Source organism: Mytilus galloprovincialis, chromosome 11 (assembly GCF_965363235.1).
Source record: "Mytilus galloprovincialis chromosome 11, xbMytGall1.hap1.1, whole genome shotgun sequence".
In the NCBI taxonomy this organism is placed as follows: Eukaryota; Metazoa; Mollusca; class Bivalvia; order Mytilida; family Mytilidae; genus Mytilus; species Mytilus galloprovincialis.
Genome location: NC_134848.1, coordinates 10350261 through 10363371, shown reverse-complemented (window position 1 = coordinate 10363371; position 13111 = coordinate 10350261). Strand labels below are relative to the sequence as shown.

At 31.7% G+C, this 13111-nt stretch overlaps 1 protein-coding gene across 2 annotated transcripts; it reads left to right on the top strand.

Moving 5' to 3' along the window:
• Nucleotides 1-6960: 6960 nt before the first annotated feature.
• Nucleotides 6961-11764, top strand: LOC143051626 (uncharacterized). Of its 2 annotated transcripts, XM_076224524.1 has the most exons (3): nucleotides 6961-7096; nucleotides 10151-10702; nucleotides 10786-11764. In XM_076224524.1, exons 2-3 carry the CDS (start codon nucleotides 10555-10557, stop codon nucleotides 11670-11672), a joined length of 1035 nt encoding a protein of 344 aa, XP_076080639.1. In that variant the 5' UTR covers nucleotides 6961-7096; nucleotides 10151-10554; the 3' UTR covers nucleotides 11673-11764. The 2 variants fall into 2 exon arrangements, with proteins under 2 accessions (XP_076080639.1, XP_076080640.1); XM_076224525.1 differs by lacking the exon at nucleotides 6961-7096 and having other exon boundaries at nucleotides 10671-11764.
• The last annotated feature ends 1347 nt before the right edge of the window (nucleotides 11765-13111 follow it).

Below are 13111 nucleotides of genomic sequence, written 5' to 3'. Positions count from 1 at the left end.
GTACGTGGTAAATGGGTAAGTCATTGTTACACATCAGAACACACATTGGTGATAAATTATAACTGAAATGTATGTGGTAAATGGGTTGTAAAACAAGAAGATGTTGTATGATTGCCAATGAGATAGTTATCAAAGTTACCAGAATTATAATTTAGTACGCCAGACGCCCGTTTCGTCTACATTAGACTCATCAGTGACGCTCATATCAAAATATTTATAAAGCCAAACAAGTAAAAAGTTGAAGAGCATTGAGGATCCAAAATTCCAAAAAATTGTGCCAAATACGGCTAAGGTAATCTATGCCTGGGATAAGAAAATCCTTAGTTTTTTCGAAAAATTCAAAGTTTTGTAAACAGGAAATTTATAAAATGACCACATTATTGATAACTCTTCACAAGAAACAAAATGTGTCAATCAATGTTACTTATCACAAGGATTTGTATAGTATTAATCCTTGCTTATCAGAATAAATACTGGAGATGAATAATACCTGTAATACCTGGTAAATGTGTTCACTAGTCGATCAATTTTACACATTAGAACACACACTGGAGATAAATTACAACTAATGTATGTCATGTATGTGGTAAATTGGTGTGTCAATACAACAAATTAGAACACATACGGGAGATAAATAAACATTGTGATGTATGTGTTAAATGTGTTCACTAGTCGATCAATGTTACACATCATATATCATACATGTGAGATAAATTATAACTAATGTATGTGGTAAAATGTAAAATCACAAAAATACTGAACTTAGAGGAAAATCTAATCGGAAATCCATAATCACATGGCAAAATCAAATAAAAAAACACATCAAAAACTAATGGACAAGAACTGTCATATTCCTGACTTGGTACAGGCATTTTCAAATGTAGAAAATGGTGGATTAAACCTGGTTTTATAGCGCTAACCCTCTCATTTTGATGACAGTCTCATCAAATTCCGTTATATTTAATATGATGCGTGAACTAAACAGACATAATAAATAAAATAGTAAAAATATGGGTACAGCAGTCATCATCGTGTAACAATTTTAAAAGGAACAATTTAACAGAACACAAAAACATCTATCTACAAACACATTCATTGATTTGCGTCACCGTGTCTGACGTCAGAAAATTTTATACGTCACATATATTTGTCGTTCAGTGAATATACAAACAATTTTAAAATTTCACATAGGCAATGTTAGAATACAGGGTTAAATAATCAAAAGTATGTAAGAATTAATTACAGATATAGACCGAGATAAATTGGTGTGACAAGACAACAAATGAGAACACATACGGGAGATAAATAATAACTGTAATGTATGTGTTAAATGTGTCCACTAATCGATCAATGTTACACATCATATTAAGTTAACACACACGTGAGATAAATTATAACTGATGTATGTGGTAAATTGGTGTCTGAAGACAACAATTTGAACACATACTGGTGATAAATATTAACTGTATTAAATGTATGTTTTAAATGCATTAGGCTGTGTCGTGTGTGTACGTTCACATAAAACGCCAAAAATCAAATCAATCTCACAAAACGCTGCGTACTATTTACAGCCTTTACAAATTCAATTAGTTTCAATAATAAGAACACTTGGTTTTGATTGATTTGTTTGGTTTTAACGTGGCCTTTTTTATACGACCGCAAAATTTGAAAAAATTTTCGTCGTATATTCTATTACGTTGGCGTCGTCGTCGTCGTCGTCGTCGTCCGAAATACTTTTAGTTTTCGCACTCTAACTTTAGTAAAAGTGAATGGAAATCTATGAAATTTTAACACAAGGTTTATGACCACAAAAGGAAGGTTGGTATTGATTTTGGGAGTTTTGGTCCCAACATTTTAGGAATTAGGGGCCAAAAAGGGCCCAAATAAGCATTTTCTTGGTTTTCGCACTATAACTTTACAGTCATTCCCAAAAAATGGGTACAATTCGAATGTAGACACTGTTAAAAAATAAATTTCAACTGAGCAGAGAGAGAGTGTTGTTTTCTTCTGTGTCTATATCTAGTCTGTCATTTTTTTAATTTTTACTTACACCATTTTAGTTGTTTTCTAGTTTTAGCATTTTTTGTAAGACAAGGTAAGTATGAACGTATCGGAGGTTAGTGTTGTATAAAGTCATCTTAAAAATTACATTAGAGAAAAACACAAGATTTAAATCCAGGCTCATGTGAAATGGGTTACATTTACCATCATAGCAAACTGATTTATACGTATTATTCTGTATATATTGAAAGCAAATACCAATTTTAAGGTCTGAATTAATATAGTGTTTAAAAAATAATTCAAATAAGTAGTTTTCACAACTTATTTAGTAATAAATTTAAACTAATGAAATGTTATGCTGTATAATATTTTAGTTTCATAATACAGCTTCCCAGGAAAAACCCTATTATTTATGTTTTGAATCACTTGTATGTATTTTTTATGCTTGTATTAATCCACACCCCCATCTTTGTTACGGAGGTTGATATCAAACCAGTATCTGAATGCTGATACATAGCTGTAACACTTGACTCTTTAATGCTAGCTTTTCTAAACAATTTATTGACATTACAAACTAAAAAACTGTTTTCTTTCAAGTTATATGTTTCTTTTAGTCAAATGGACTTGTTCTTGTCAAAATCTCCGTAACGATTCATGAACTTTCACTCAAAAATATGTTTTACCTAAACCGAATACTGTTCAACTTAATTTTATTAGCTCTATACAGATAATGTCATCTTCCTTCACACCATAATGTATGTATTATACTCAACTATGAAGTTTGGGAGTCAAAATAGTTTCATTTCGAAAATTTCTATCCTCCGTAACGACATTTAAAACCTCCATAACGGACAATTCCAGTTCTTACCAACAGCAAACATATAAATGAATGTAATTTGATATGCTGAATCTAAAAATGTACTTAGATTCTTGATTATTGGCCTAGTTTTCAAGTTGGTCCAAATCGGGGTCCAAAATTAAACTTTGTTTGATTTCATCAAAAATTGAATAAATGGGGTTCTTTGATATACCAAATCTAACTGTGTATGTAGATTCTTCATTTTTGGTCCTGTTTTCAAATTGGTCTACACTAAAGTCCAAAGTGTCCAAAATTAAACTTAGTCTGATTTTAACAAAAATTGAAATCTTGGGGTTCTTTGATATGCTGAATTCAAAAATGTACTTAGATTTTTTATTATGGGCCCAGTTTTCAAGTTGGTCCAAATCAGGATCTAAAATTATTATATTAAGTATTGTGCAATAGCAAGTCTTTTCAATTGCACAGTATTGCGCAATGGCAAGAAATATCTAATTGCACAATATTGTGAAATAGCAAAATTTTTTTTAATTAGAGTTATCTTTCTTTGTCCAGAATAGTAAGCAAGAAATATCTAATTGCAAAATATTGTGCAATAGCAAGATTTTTTTTTAATTGGAGTTATCTTTCTTTGTCCAGAATCAACTTAAATCTTTGTTATATACAATATACAATGTATATTCACTTTTTACTACCAACTGATAAATTAAAATAATCTTTACCATTCAGTGATAACAAGCAGTTTTTTTTACATCTTAATATTTTATGATGTATTTAAATGAGTAGTTATTGTTGCAAACTCCATTAGAAATTTTAATTGAGATTAGTTTTGGAATAAGGGAAAGGGGGATGTGATTAAAAAAATTGGGTTCAATTTTTCTCATTTGAAATTTCATAAATAAAAAAGAAAATTTCTTCAAACATTTTTTTGAGAGGATAATTAATGTTCAACAGCATAGTGAATTGCTCTAAGAGAAAACAAAAATTTTAAGTTCATTAGAACACATTCATTCTGTGTCAGAAACCTATGCTGTGTCAACTATTTAATCACAATCCAAATTTAGAGCTGAATCCAGCTTGAATGTTGTGTCCATACTTGCCCCAACCGTTCAAGGTTCAACCTCTGCGGTCGTATAAAGCTACGCCCTGCGGATCATCTGGTTAAGTTCTGCGTTCGGGCTATTTCATGGCGGCCAGTTTTTATTGGTGGAGGAAGCTGGAGTGCCCGGAGAAATCCATCTACTGGTACCTTCGATTAAAAAAAACAATTGGCAATTCTAGTCAATTAAGATTGGGGCCTACTGCACCCACACGAGAGGGGTTCGAACTCTCAACCTCAACATCATCAAATGGAAGTTTTTAACGACCTTGACAGCTGGCTATACACCCCTTACACAGTCAGTCGGCACTATTTGGTTCATCATAATGAATATCATTATTAAACATCATAATATAAGTTCTTAATACATTTCAGCACTAAACTCTGATATTTCTTTGTCCAGCAGCATGATTAGAAATATATATATATAGCAAGTAATTAATCTAAAGATAAACGATGCTGACTGTCAGACCAAATCTTGTGATCAAACTGACAACAGTCCTGGGAAGTTCTTATCTATATAGGAACATGTGTAATCATTTAGAAGAGTGACTGGCTATAATGACAACTGTTACAGTACACAGTACATAGTAACTACTTAAACCACTGTAAAGAACACTGGTTCACATTAAATTTGTTCTGATCTGAACCATGCATGTGAACATCGGTTTTAATTGCCTGTTCATGAAATTTTTTCACATCAGTAAACAATGGTAAACAACATTTACATGTAATTTACATTAACATGTACATTACTTAGAATTGAATTAAAAATTCCTCATTAACAATTGTATCAATTGGACCACACCAATTTGATTTCTTCTTTCAAAATAGGGACGTTCAAATTTTCAAGCCTTAATGCTAATTAATGTCTGTGTCATTTGTTCTGTTGTGGGTAGTTGTCTGATTGGCAATCATAACACTTTTTTCTCTTTTAATACGACTACAAATATTTTTTTTTGCGGTAGTATAATGGGATAACTTCGTCGTCGTCGTCCCATATGGTCCGAAGTCACATACGAAACTTTAGTTTAAGTAAATGGGTCTCTATGAAATTTAAACTCAAAGTTTAAAATCACAAAAGGAAGGTTGGGATTAATTTTGGGGGTTATGGTTCCAATAGTTTAGGATTTTAGGACCTTAAAAGGGGTCCAAATAGGCATATTTTATAGTTTCCAGACAATAACTTGTGTCTAAGTGTATGTATCCTTCTGAAATTGTATCACAAGAAGGTTCCAAACCTAAAAAGGAAGGTTGGGATTTATTTTAGGGGTATGGTCCTATTTAGGAATTAGGGACAAAAAGGGTCAAAACCATACTTTTCTGATATACTTTGTATTAATTGATTATTTCTAGACCAATTTCAATGGTGTTTTAAACTTTAATTCTTAAGGTTCTTTAATAGGCTGAATATAACCGTGGGTTAAGGTTTTTAGATTGTGGACCCTTTTTTAAATTGGTCCACATTGAGGTCCAAAGTGTCCAAAATTAAACTTTGTTTGATTTCATAAAAGAATAAATTATTGTTTTTTTTATATGCCTAATCTAACCGTGTATTTAACATTTCAAAATCGGGGTTCAAAATTAATTTTGTTTGATTTCAACAAAAAATTAATATATATGGGGTTCTTTACTAGTTTAAACAGTATTTATCAATGAAAAATGTCAAGATAAATATTAAATGTTACATAAAGTTCAAATATGGGATTCGGAAACAAGTTTGGGTTCTTTAATATGCTGAATCTAAATCTTGTATTAAGTTTTTAGATTTTGAACCCAGTTTTAAAATTGGTCCACATTGAGGTCTAAAATGAAACTTTGTTTGATTTCATAAAAAATAAATTCTTTGGGTTCTTTGATATGCTGAATCTAACCATGTATTTAGATTTTGGATATTGGACCATAATAGGTAAAAAGAAGTCCAAGAAATTAATACTCAGAGACATTTGTCAAATTTTCATTTTTATATTTTGTAAAAGATGTTTCCACTTTTTTATTATTTTTCTGCAGAATCATTGTTTTAGTTTTATCAATATTTAAAGTCAATTGCCACTTTTCACAATACTTTTCTAAGTTGTTCAGACTATTTTGTAGGCCTTCTTTACTTTCAGATAATATTAAAAGGTAATCAGCAAATTGTAAAGATCCTACTTTAGTATCAATTAGTTCTAATAGACAGCTATTTTCATTTGAAAACTCTACATCTAAATCATTAATAAATAAATTAAATAAAGCAGGACTCAATGAATCCCCTTGTTTAACCCCTTGTGTGACCTCAAAATATTCTGAATGCCACTGTTGATGCTTGAAGGCAGACTTTGTTTCCTCATACTGTCCTTAAATAATATTAAATATTTTTTCCCTGCTCCTGCCTTATACAGTTTATAAAGTAAGGCTTTTCTCCAAACAGAATCAACAGCCTTTTTTAAATCTACAAAGCAGGCATATATTTTATTTTTATTTTTGTGTAAGTATTTGTTTATATATAAATATACTATCAGAGGTTCTGCATGTTTAATCAATCTTTCATTTAATACAGCATTAAACAACTTTGGTAAGCAACTTATCAGAGATATTCCCCTGTAATTATTAGGATCAGTTTTTACTCCCGATTTATGCAATAAAATTAAGTATGAGTATTTACATTTTGATGGGTAAATACCTGTATTCAAAATTAGGTTAAACTTTGACAGTTTAACAATAAATTGATAGATACATCATCAAGTTTTGCTAAATTTTACTATTTCATTTATAATGGTATCTGGTCCAGGCGCTTTTTCTTTTTTTTAGCTTTACTAATAACATTTTTTATTTCAGAGTATTTTATTGGAGCATCTGGTTCTCTATTAGCAATGATTAGATATTATGTTCTTTTCAATATTAACAAGTTGTTTTTCTATTTCCTGATCTTTCCATTTTATATTTACAAGTGTGGGTTATCCTTGTTAGTACTATTTTAATATTTTATCTTTAAATATATACATATTTGTATGGTATAAATATGTCACTGGTATAAAAAGCAGAATCACCAGTCCTAACTAAGTGCACTTCCGTGGGTAAAAATGCAGACTACTTTGTTACACCAGGCGTTCCATACGTATTTGTAAATTAGTTATCTCCCTTTGGTATTGTTATTTATCTGGCTGCGAATAATACATTATCAGAAAAAATATTAACTTGTAAGTAAACAATTATTATTTACGTAACTTATTTTTGATGTTAGTGTTTTCATACTTGATTTCAAAACAACAGACATGACAGAACGAATGGCCCAATGGGTTTTAAATGATTTACACAGATGTTGATGAAATGTGTTTATGGAACGCTTAATGTGCAATATTGGTATCATTCATCATATATTTTTTTCATGCAATATTTTCAATTGGAAATGATTAATTATCAAATTTGTGTTAACAAAAACAAATTGGTTCATTACGCCAGTTGACTCTTTCAAATCATTTGATTAAGCTATAGCCTATGACAGTAAATGAGAATTTACTCAGTTTTATAAATTGTTATTTGGATGGAGAGTTGTATCATTGGCAATCATACCACATCTTCCTATATCTATATACAATGAAACCTGGCTAAAGTGAATCCTGCATATTAAACCGAAAAAACCTGTATAAACCAAACATGTTTGAAAGAGCCGTCATATGTACAGTCAGGCGTACTACTTATTCAAGTAATTTTTTTTTACTTGAAGAAGTAAAAAAAGATATATACACATATAAGTCAATTTGTAGGATACTTATACAAGTGAATTTTATTTACTTGTATAGGTAAAAAAAAATTGACTTAGTAATGTCCCTTAGACATTCAGAATTTTTTACTTGTATAAGTAAAAAAGTCATCCTTTCTTTCTTTTCTTGAATTCTTAAGATGTCTTTGCTCTAATAGAATTTTAACTTGTGTACCCTTTGCAGATGTCTTTACTAATCTAAATATAGGACAATCCCTGATGATGGCGGGCCTATATCTAAAACCCATTTTAGAATCTATAAAAATGTACACTTTTAATTTTTAGCTAATTTCAGACATAGTTTATTTCTTTTTTAAAATTAAAATTCAAATTGTTCTTTATATATAGAGAATAATGATGTTAAACATTGATTAAATGCAGCTGGTTAATCATGTCATTCTCTTATCTTAGACTGTCTGGAAAGAGGCGGAGCTTTGTCTATATTTAATTACTTCATCACAGATGTTGGTCATATCTGTGATGTCAAACACCCGCCAAATGCCAAGTTAGTGTTGGACAGTTCACATATAATGCAAAATTTACAGCATTAGAGCATCAAAGACACAAAGTGTGTGGTTCTATTGATATAGTAATGGTATCAGAACACTCCTGGGGTGTTCCCAGTGGAACGTTTGTATTTATATTGACTTGATAGGGGTTCTAAGGGGGAAATTCAGTTTTTAGGTTATTTCTCAGAACAATTTTTCATGAGAATTGTAAGGAAAAAATGAAAATAGAAACTTTATGGGTACCCCCTTTAGCGTGACTTTGATATATATGATTAAAGGGTGTATTTTCTACAATACCGTGTCCCAGTTTTTGGATAATTTGTTTCTAAATGAATTTATAGGTCTCCAAAGATGAAAGGTGAAATGAGGTTTGGCACCCAGCAGTTAAATCAATATATCTTCTTACTGGAGGCATATATCAAAAATCTGAGACACGGTTTTGGAGATTGTATATGGTTGATTACAGGGATGCAAACAAATTTTTACTACCATTTGACATGAATGTGCCATTTTCATCCAAGTTGGAAGACCACTTTTTTGACAATTAATGAGCTATACTTTGAGATAATTCAAACCAAAAATAAATTTATATTTAAATTAAGAAAGAGTATTATTTCAGCTTTAAAATGAGTTAAAGATTTTAAAAATGCATTGAGTAGTTTTGGAGAAATTAATCTTTAAAGACTGTTGATTGGAGTCAGAAAATTCTGACTGTAGTGCTACCTTAAGTGTAATTTCATGGACAATGAAAATCCCATTTGTCTGTTAGTGTTATCTTCATAACACTGCTCATTTACAAGCCCCACAGGAGCAATTTTTGAAGGCCTTAGCAAATATATAAGAGCTTTGCTCAATCAGTTTCTTTGATGAATTAATGAGATGAAACATTGAACTTTAATGAAAAAATTTGAGCAAACCTGTGATAAATCATTAAAGGCATGATTTTACATCTCAAAACTTGAGAATTTTTGTGGGATTGTAAGAAAAATTAACTTATACAAGTAAATTTTTGAGAAAATTAAGGGGAGATTATTCAAACATTATTTATTTACTTAAATGTGTATATTTATTTTACTTGTTCAAGTAAATAAAATTAACTTGTACAATTAGTACCCTTGACTGTCATATCAAATAACATGCTTTGTGAACCTGATAAAGCCAAACATCTGCTGAAATAGAACAAAATCTTAAGTCCCGAAGAGGTTCAGTTTAAACAGGTTTCACTGTATAAGTAAAAAATCCCCAAAATAATCCAGGGAGATAACAGTAGGATTTTAGTGAATGATGAGTCCATAAGTGAAAAATTGAAAAAAAAACATTTTTGAAAATTACCCTAGGATTTCATTTTAAAATTATCTTTGTCTTGCCTTTAACATGTCCAACAAAAATTGCAGAATGAGAGAGGTAATTAATGTAATAATTTGACAGTGGCAATGGCGTAAACTATTTGTATGAAGCATTTTACGTATTTCAGAAGCTAGAACACATGGATGCTTGATACCTTGTATGCAGGTGCATGTATCTTAATATATATATGTAATACAAAGTTTCTCTTTGCCAAATATCCATGCATTGTCCTTGACCTAATTTTCAAGTTTCAATGACCAATGACTGCTTGAAAAAAAACCCACAGGGGTTAACATGTTTAGAGAGCTTATTAATCTTTCCTCATGTTCCTGAAGTTATTACAGTCACATAATAGCATAGAAAACTAGTTTATAAATATCTAAAATTGAGAATGGAAATGGGGAATGTGCCATTAAAGAGACATCAACCACACCATAGAGCAGACAATACACATATTAGAAGGGGGCAAAAAAAAAAAATAGCTTTTCAAAAAATTGAATATGAAAAATAAGAAAATGAGGAGGAACTTAAAACTCATATCTTTTGTAAATTTTAAATTGATGTTCTTCTTTTGAAACGTGAATATTTAAATCTAGTAAAATTGGTTTTATAATAATTAATTTCTTTTTTTTTAGACTCCAGGCCACTCAGAGAAAATAAGTTGGCCAAGATCTAGAGTGTACAGAAACCAATATATCATGTATATTGTCAAACAGAAAAAACAACAAAAAAATAGAGATAAATCTCTAGTTACCCCCATTAGATCTGTTATTACCTCCCTTGACATCACACAGTTCAGTTTATATTGAAACATTGTAAGAATGATATTTCTGCTGTATGATAAAGGAAAACATGAAGTCACATACTGTTGAGTTAGTGAAGCATATCAGAATATACATTGTATACTGCAGAGTTTAATACATGTAATAACACGTACTGCATGGTTGCAGGAACAACATATACTAAAAATATGCAGGAACATGCATTGACATTGTACATGTATCTATAATTGTAAACTTAAAAGGGTGTATTCAGAGACATGAGTTCACACGCTAGTGATAAACTGTATACATGTGAAATATGTGGTAAAGGGTTTGGTCAAAGTTCAAACTTGAAAGGACACATGAGAATACATTCTGGTGATAAACTGTATAAATGTGATGTATGTGGTAAAGGGTTTGGTGAAAGTTCAAACTTGAAAGGACACATGAGAATACATTCTGGTGATAAACCGTATAAATGTGATGTATGTGGTAAGGGTTTGGTGAAGGTTATAACTTGAATGTACACATGAGAATACATACTGGTGATAAACCTTATAAATGTGATGTATGTGGTATAGTGTTTAGAAATTTTTCAAGTTTACAGAATCATACAAGAACCCATACTGATGAGAAACCTTATAACTGTGATATATGTGGTAAAGGGTTTAGGTATAGTACAAGTTTACAGATTCACACGAGAACACACACTGGTGATAAACCTTATAAATGTGGTGTATGCAGTAAAGGTTTTGCTCAAAGTTCCAACTTAAAGATACATATGAAAACACATACTGGTGATAAACCTTATAAATGTGATGTATGTGGTAAGGAGTTCAGCGAACGACGTGGCTTAGAGTCACACATGAGAATTCACACAGGTGATAAACCTTATAAGTGTCACGTGTGTGATAAAACGTTTAGTGATCGTTCAAGTGTACATAGGCACAGGAGATTACACTTAAGAGATAAACCTTATAAATGTGTTCAATGTGGTACAGGATTTAGTCAGACCAAGGAATTACAGAGACACATGAGAATCCACACTGGTGATATATCTTATAAATGTGATTTATGTGGTAAAGAGTTATGCGAACGTGGTGGATTAGAGAGACACATGAGAATACACACTGGTGATAAACCTTATAAATGTCTAGTGTGTGATAAAGGGTTTAACGATCGTTCAAATTTACATAGGCACAAGAAAATACACATTAGAGATAAACCTTATAAATGCGTTCAATGTGGTACAGGATTTAGTCAGACAGGAGGATTACAGAGACACATGCGAATCCACACTGGTGATAAACCTTATAAATGTCATGTGTGTGATAAAGTGTTTAGTGATCCTTCAAGTTTACATAGGCACAGGAAAACACACACGGGAGATAATTAAGCCTTAATGGTTTTCGTTTGTTTATGTGTTACATATTTGTTTTCGTTCATTTTTTATATATTAGAATAAAACCGTTAGTTTTCTCATTTAAATTGTTTTACATTGTCATTTCGGAGCCTTTTATAGCCGACTATGAGATATGGGCTTTGCTCATTGTTGAAGACCGCACGGTTACCTATAGTTGTTTATTTCTGTGTCATTTTAGTCTGTTGCGGAGAGTTGTCTCATTGGCAATCATACCACATCTTCTTTTTTATACTTATAAATGTGTTCAATGTGGTACAGGATTTAGCCAGACTGGAATATTACAGAAACATATGCTAACACACACTGGCGATAAAACCTTATGAATGCCACTGGTGAAAAGAGTTCTGTAAACTTCATAGCTTAGTAGGACACATGAGAATACACACTGGCGATACAACCTTATGAATGTCACTTGTGTGAGAGAAAGAATTCTGTGAACTTCTAACTTAGAGGGACACATGAGAATACACACTGGCGATACAACCTTATGAATGTCACTTGTGTGAGAGAAAGACTTCTGTGAACTTCTTACTTAGAGGGACACATGAGAATACACACTGGCGATAAAACCTTATGAATGTCACTTGTGTGAGAGAAAGACTTCTGTGAACTTCTAACTTAGAAGGACACATGAGAATACACACTGGCGATAAAACCTTATGAATGTCACTTGTGTGAGAGAAAGACTTCTGTGAACTTCTAACTTAGAGGGACACATGAGAATACACACTGGCGATACAACCTTATGAATGTCACTTGTGTGAGAGAAAGACTTCTGTGAACTTCTTACTTAGAGGGACACATGAGAATACACTCTGGCGATACAACCTTATGAATGTCACTTGTGTGAGAGAAAGAATTCTGTGAACTTCTAACTTAGAGGGACACATGATAATACACACTGGCGATACAACCTTATGAATGTCACTTGTGTGAGAGAAAGACTTCTGTGAACTTTTTACTTAGAGGGACACATGAGAATACACTCTGGCGATACAACCTTATGAATGTCACTTGTGTGAGAGAAAGAATTCTGTGAACTTCTAACTTAGAGGGACACATGAGAATACACACTGGCGATACAACCTTATGAATGTCACTTGTGTGAGAGAAAGACTTCTGTGAACTTCTTACTTAGAGGGACACATGAGAATACACACTGGCGATACAACCTTATGAATGTCACTTGTGTGAGAGAAAGACTTCTGTGAACTTCTTACTTAGTGGGACACATGAGAATACACACTGACGATACAACCTTATGAATGTCATTTGTGTGAGAGAAAGACTTCTGTGAACTTTTAACTTAGAGGGACACATGAGAATACACACTGGCGATACAACCTTATGAATGTCACTTGTGTGAGAGAAAGACTTCTGTGAACTTCTTACTTAGAGGGACACATGAGAAT

Coding starts and splice junctions, on each gene's coding strand:
- LOC143051626 (XM_076224524.1), top strand. CDS start 10,555: ATGAGTTCACACGCTAGTGATAAACTGTATACATGTGAAATATGTGGT. Junction 10,703..10,785: donor TGGTAAAGGGTTTGGTGAAA/GTTCAAACTTGA, acceptor GGTTTGGTGAAG/GTTATAACTTGAATGTACAC.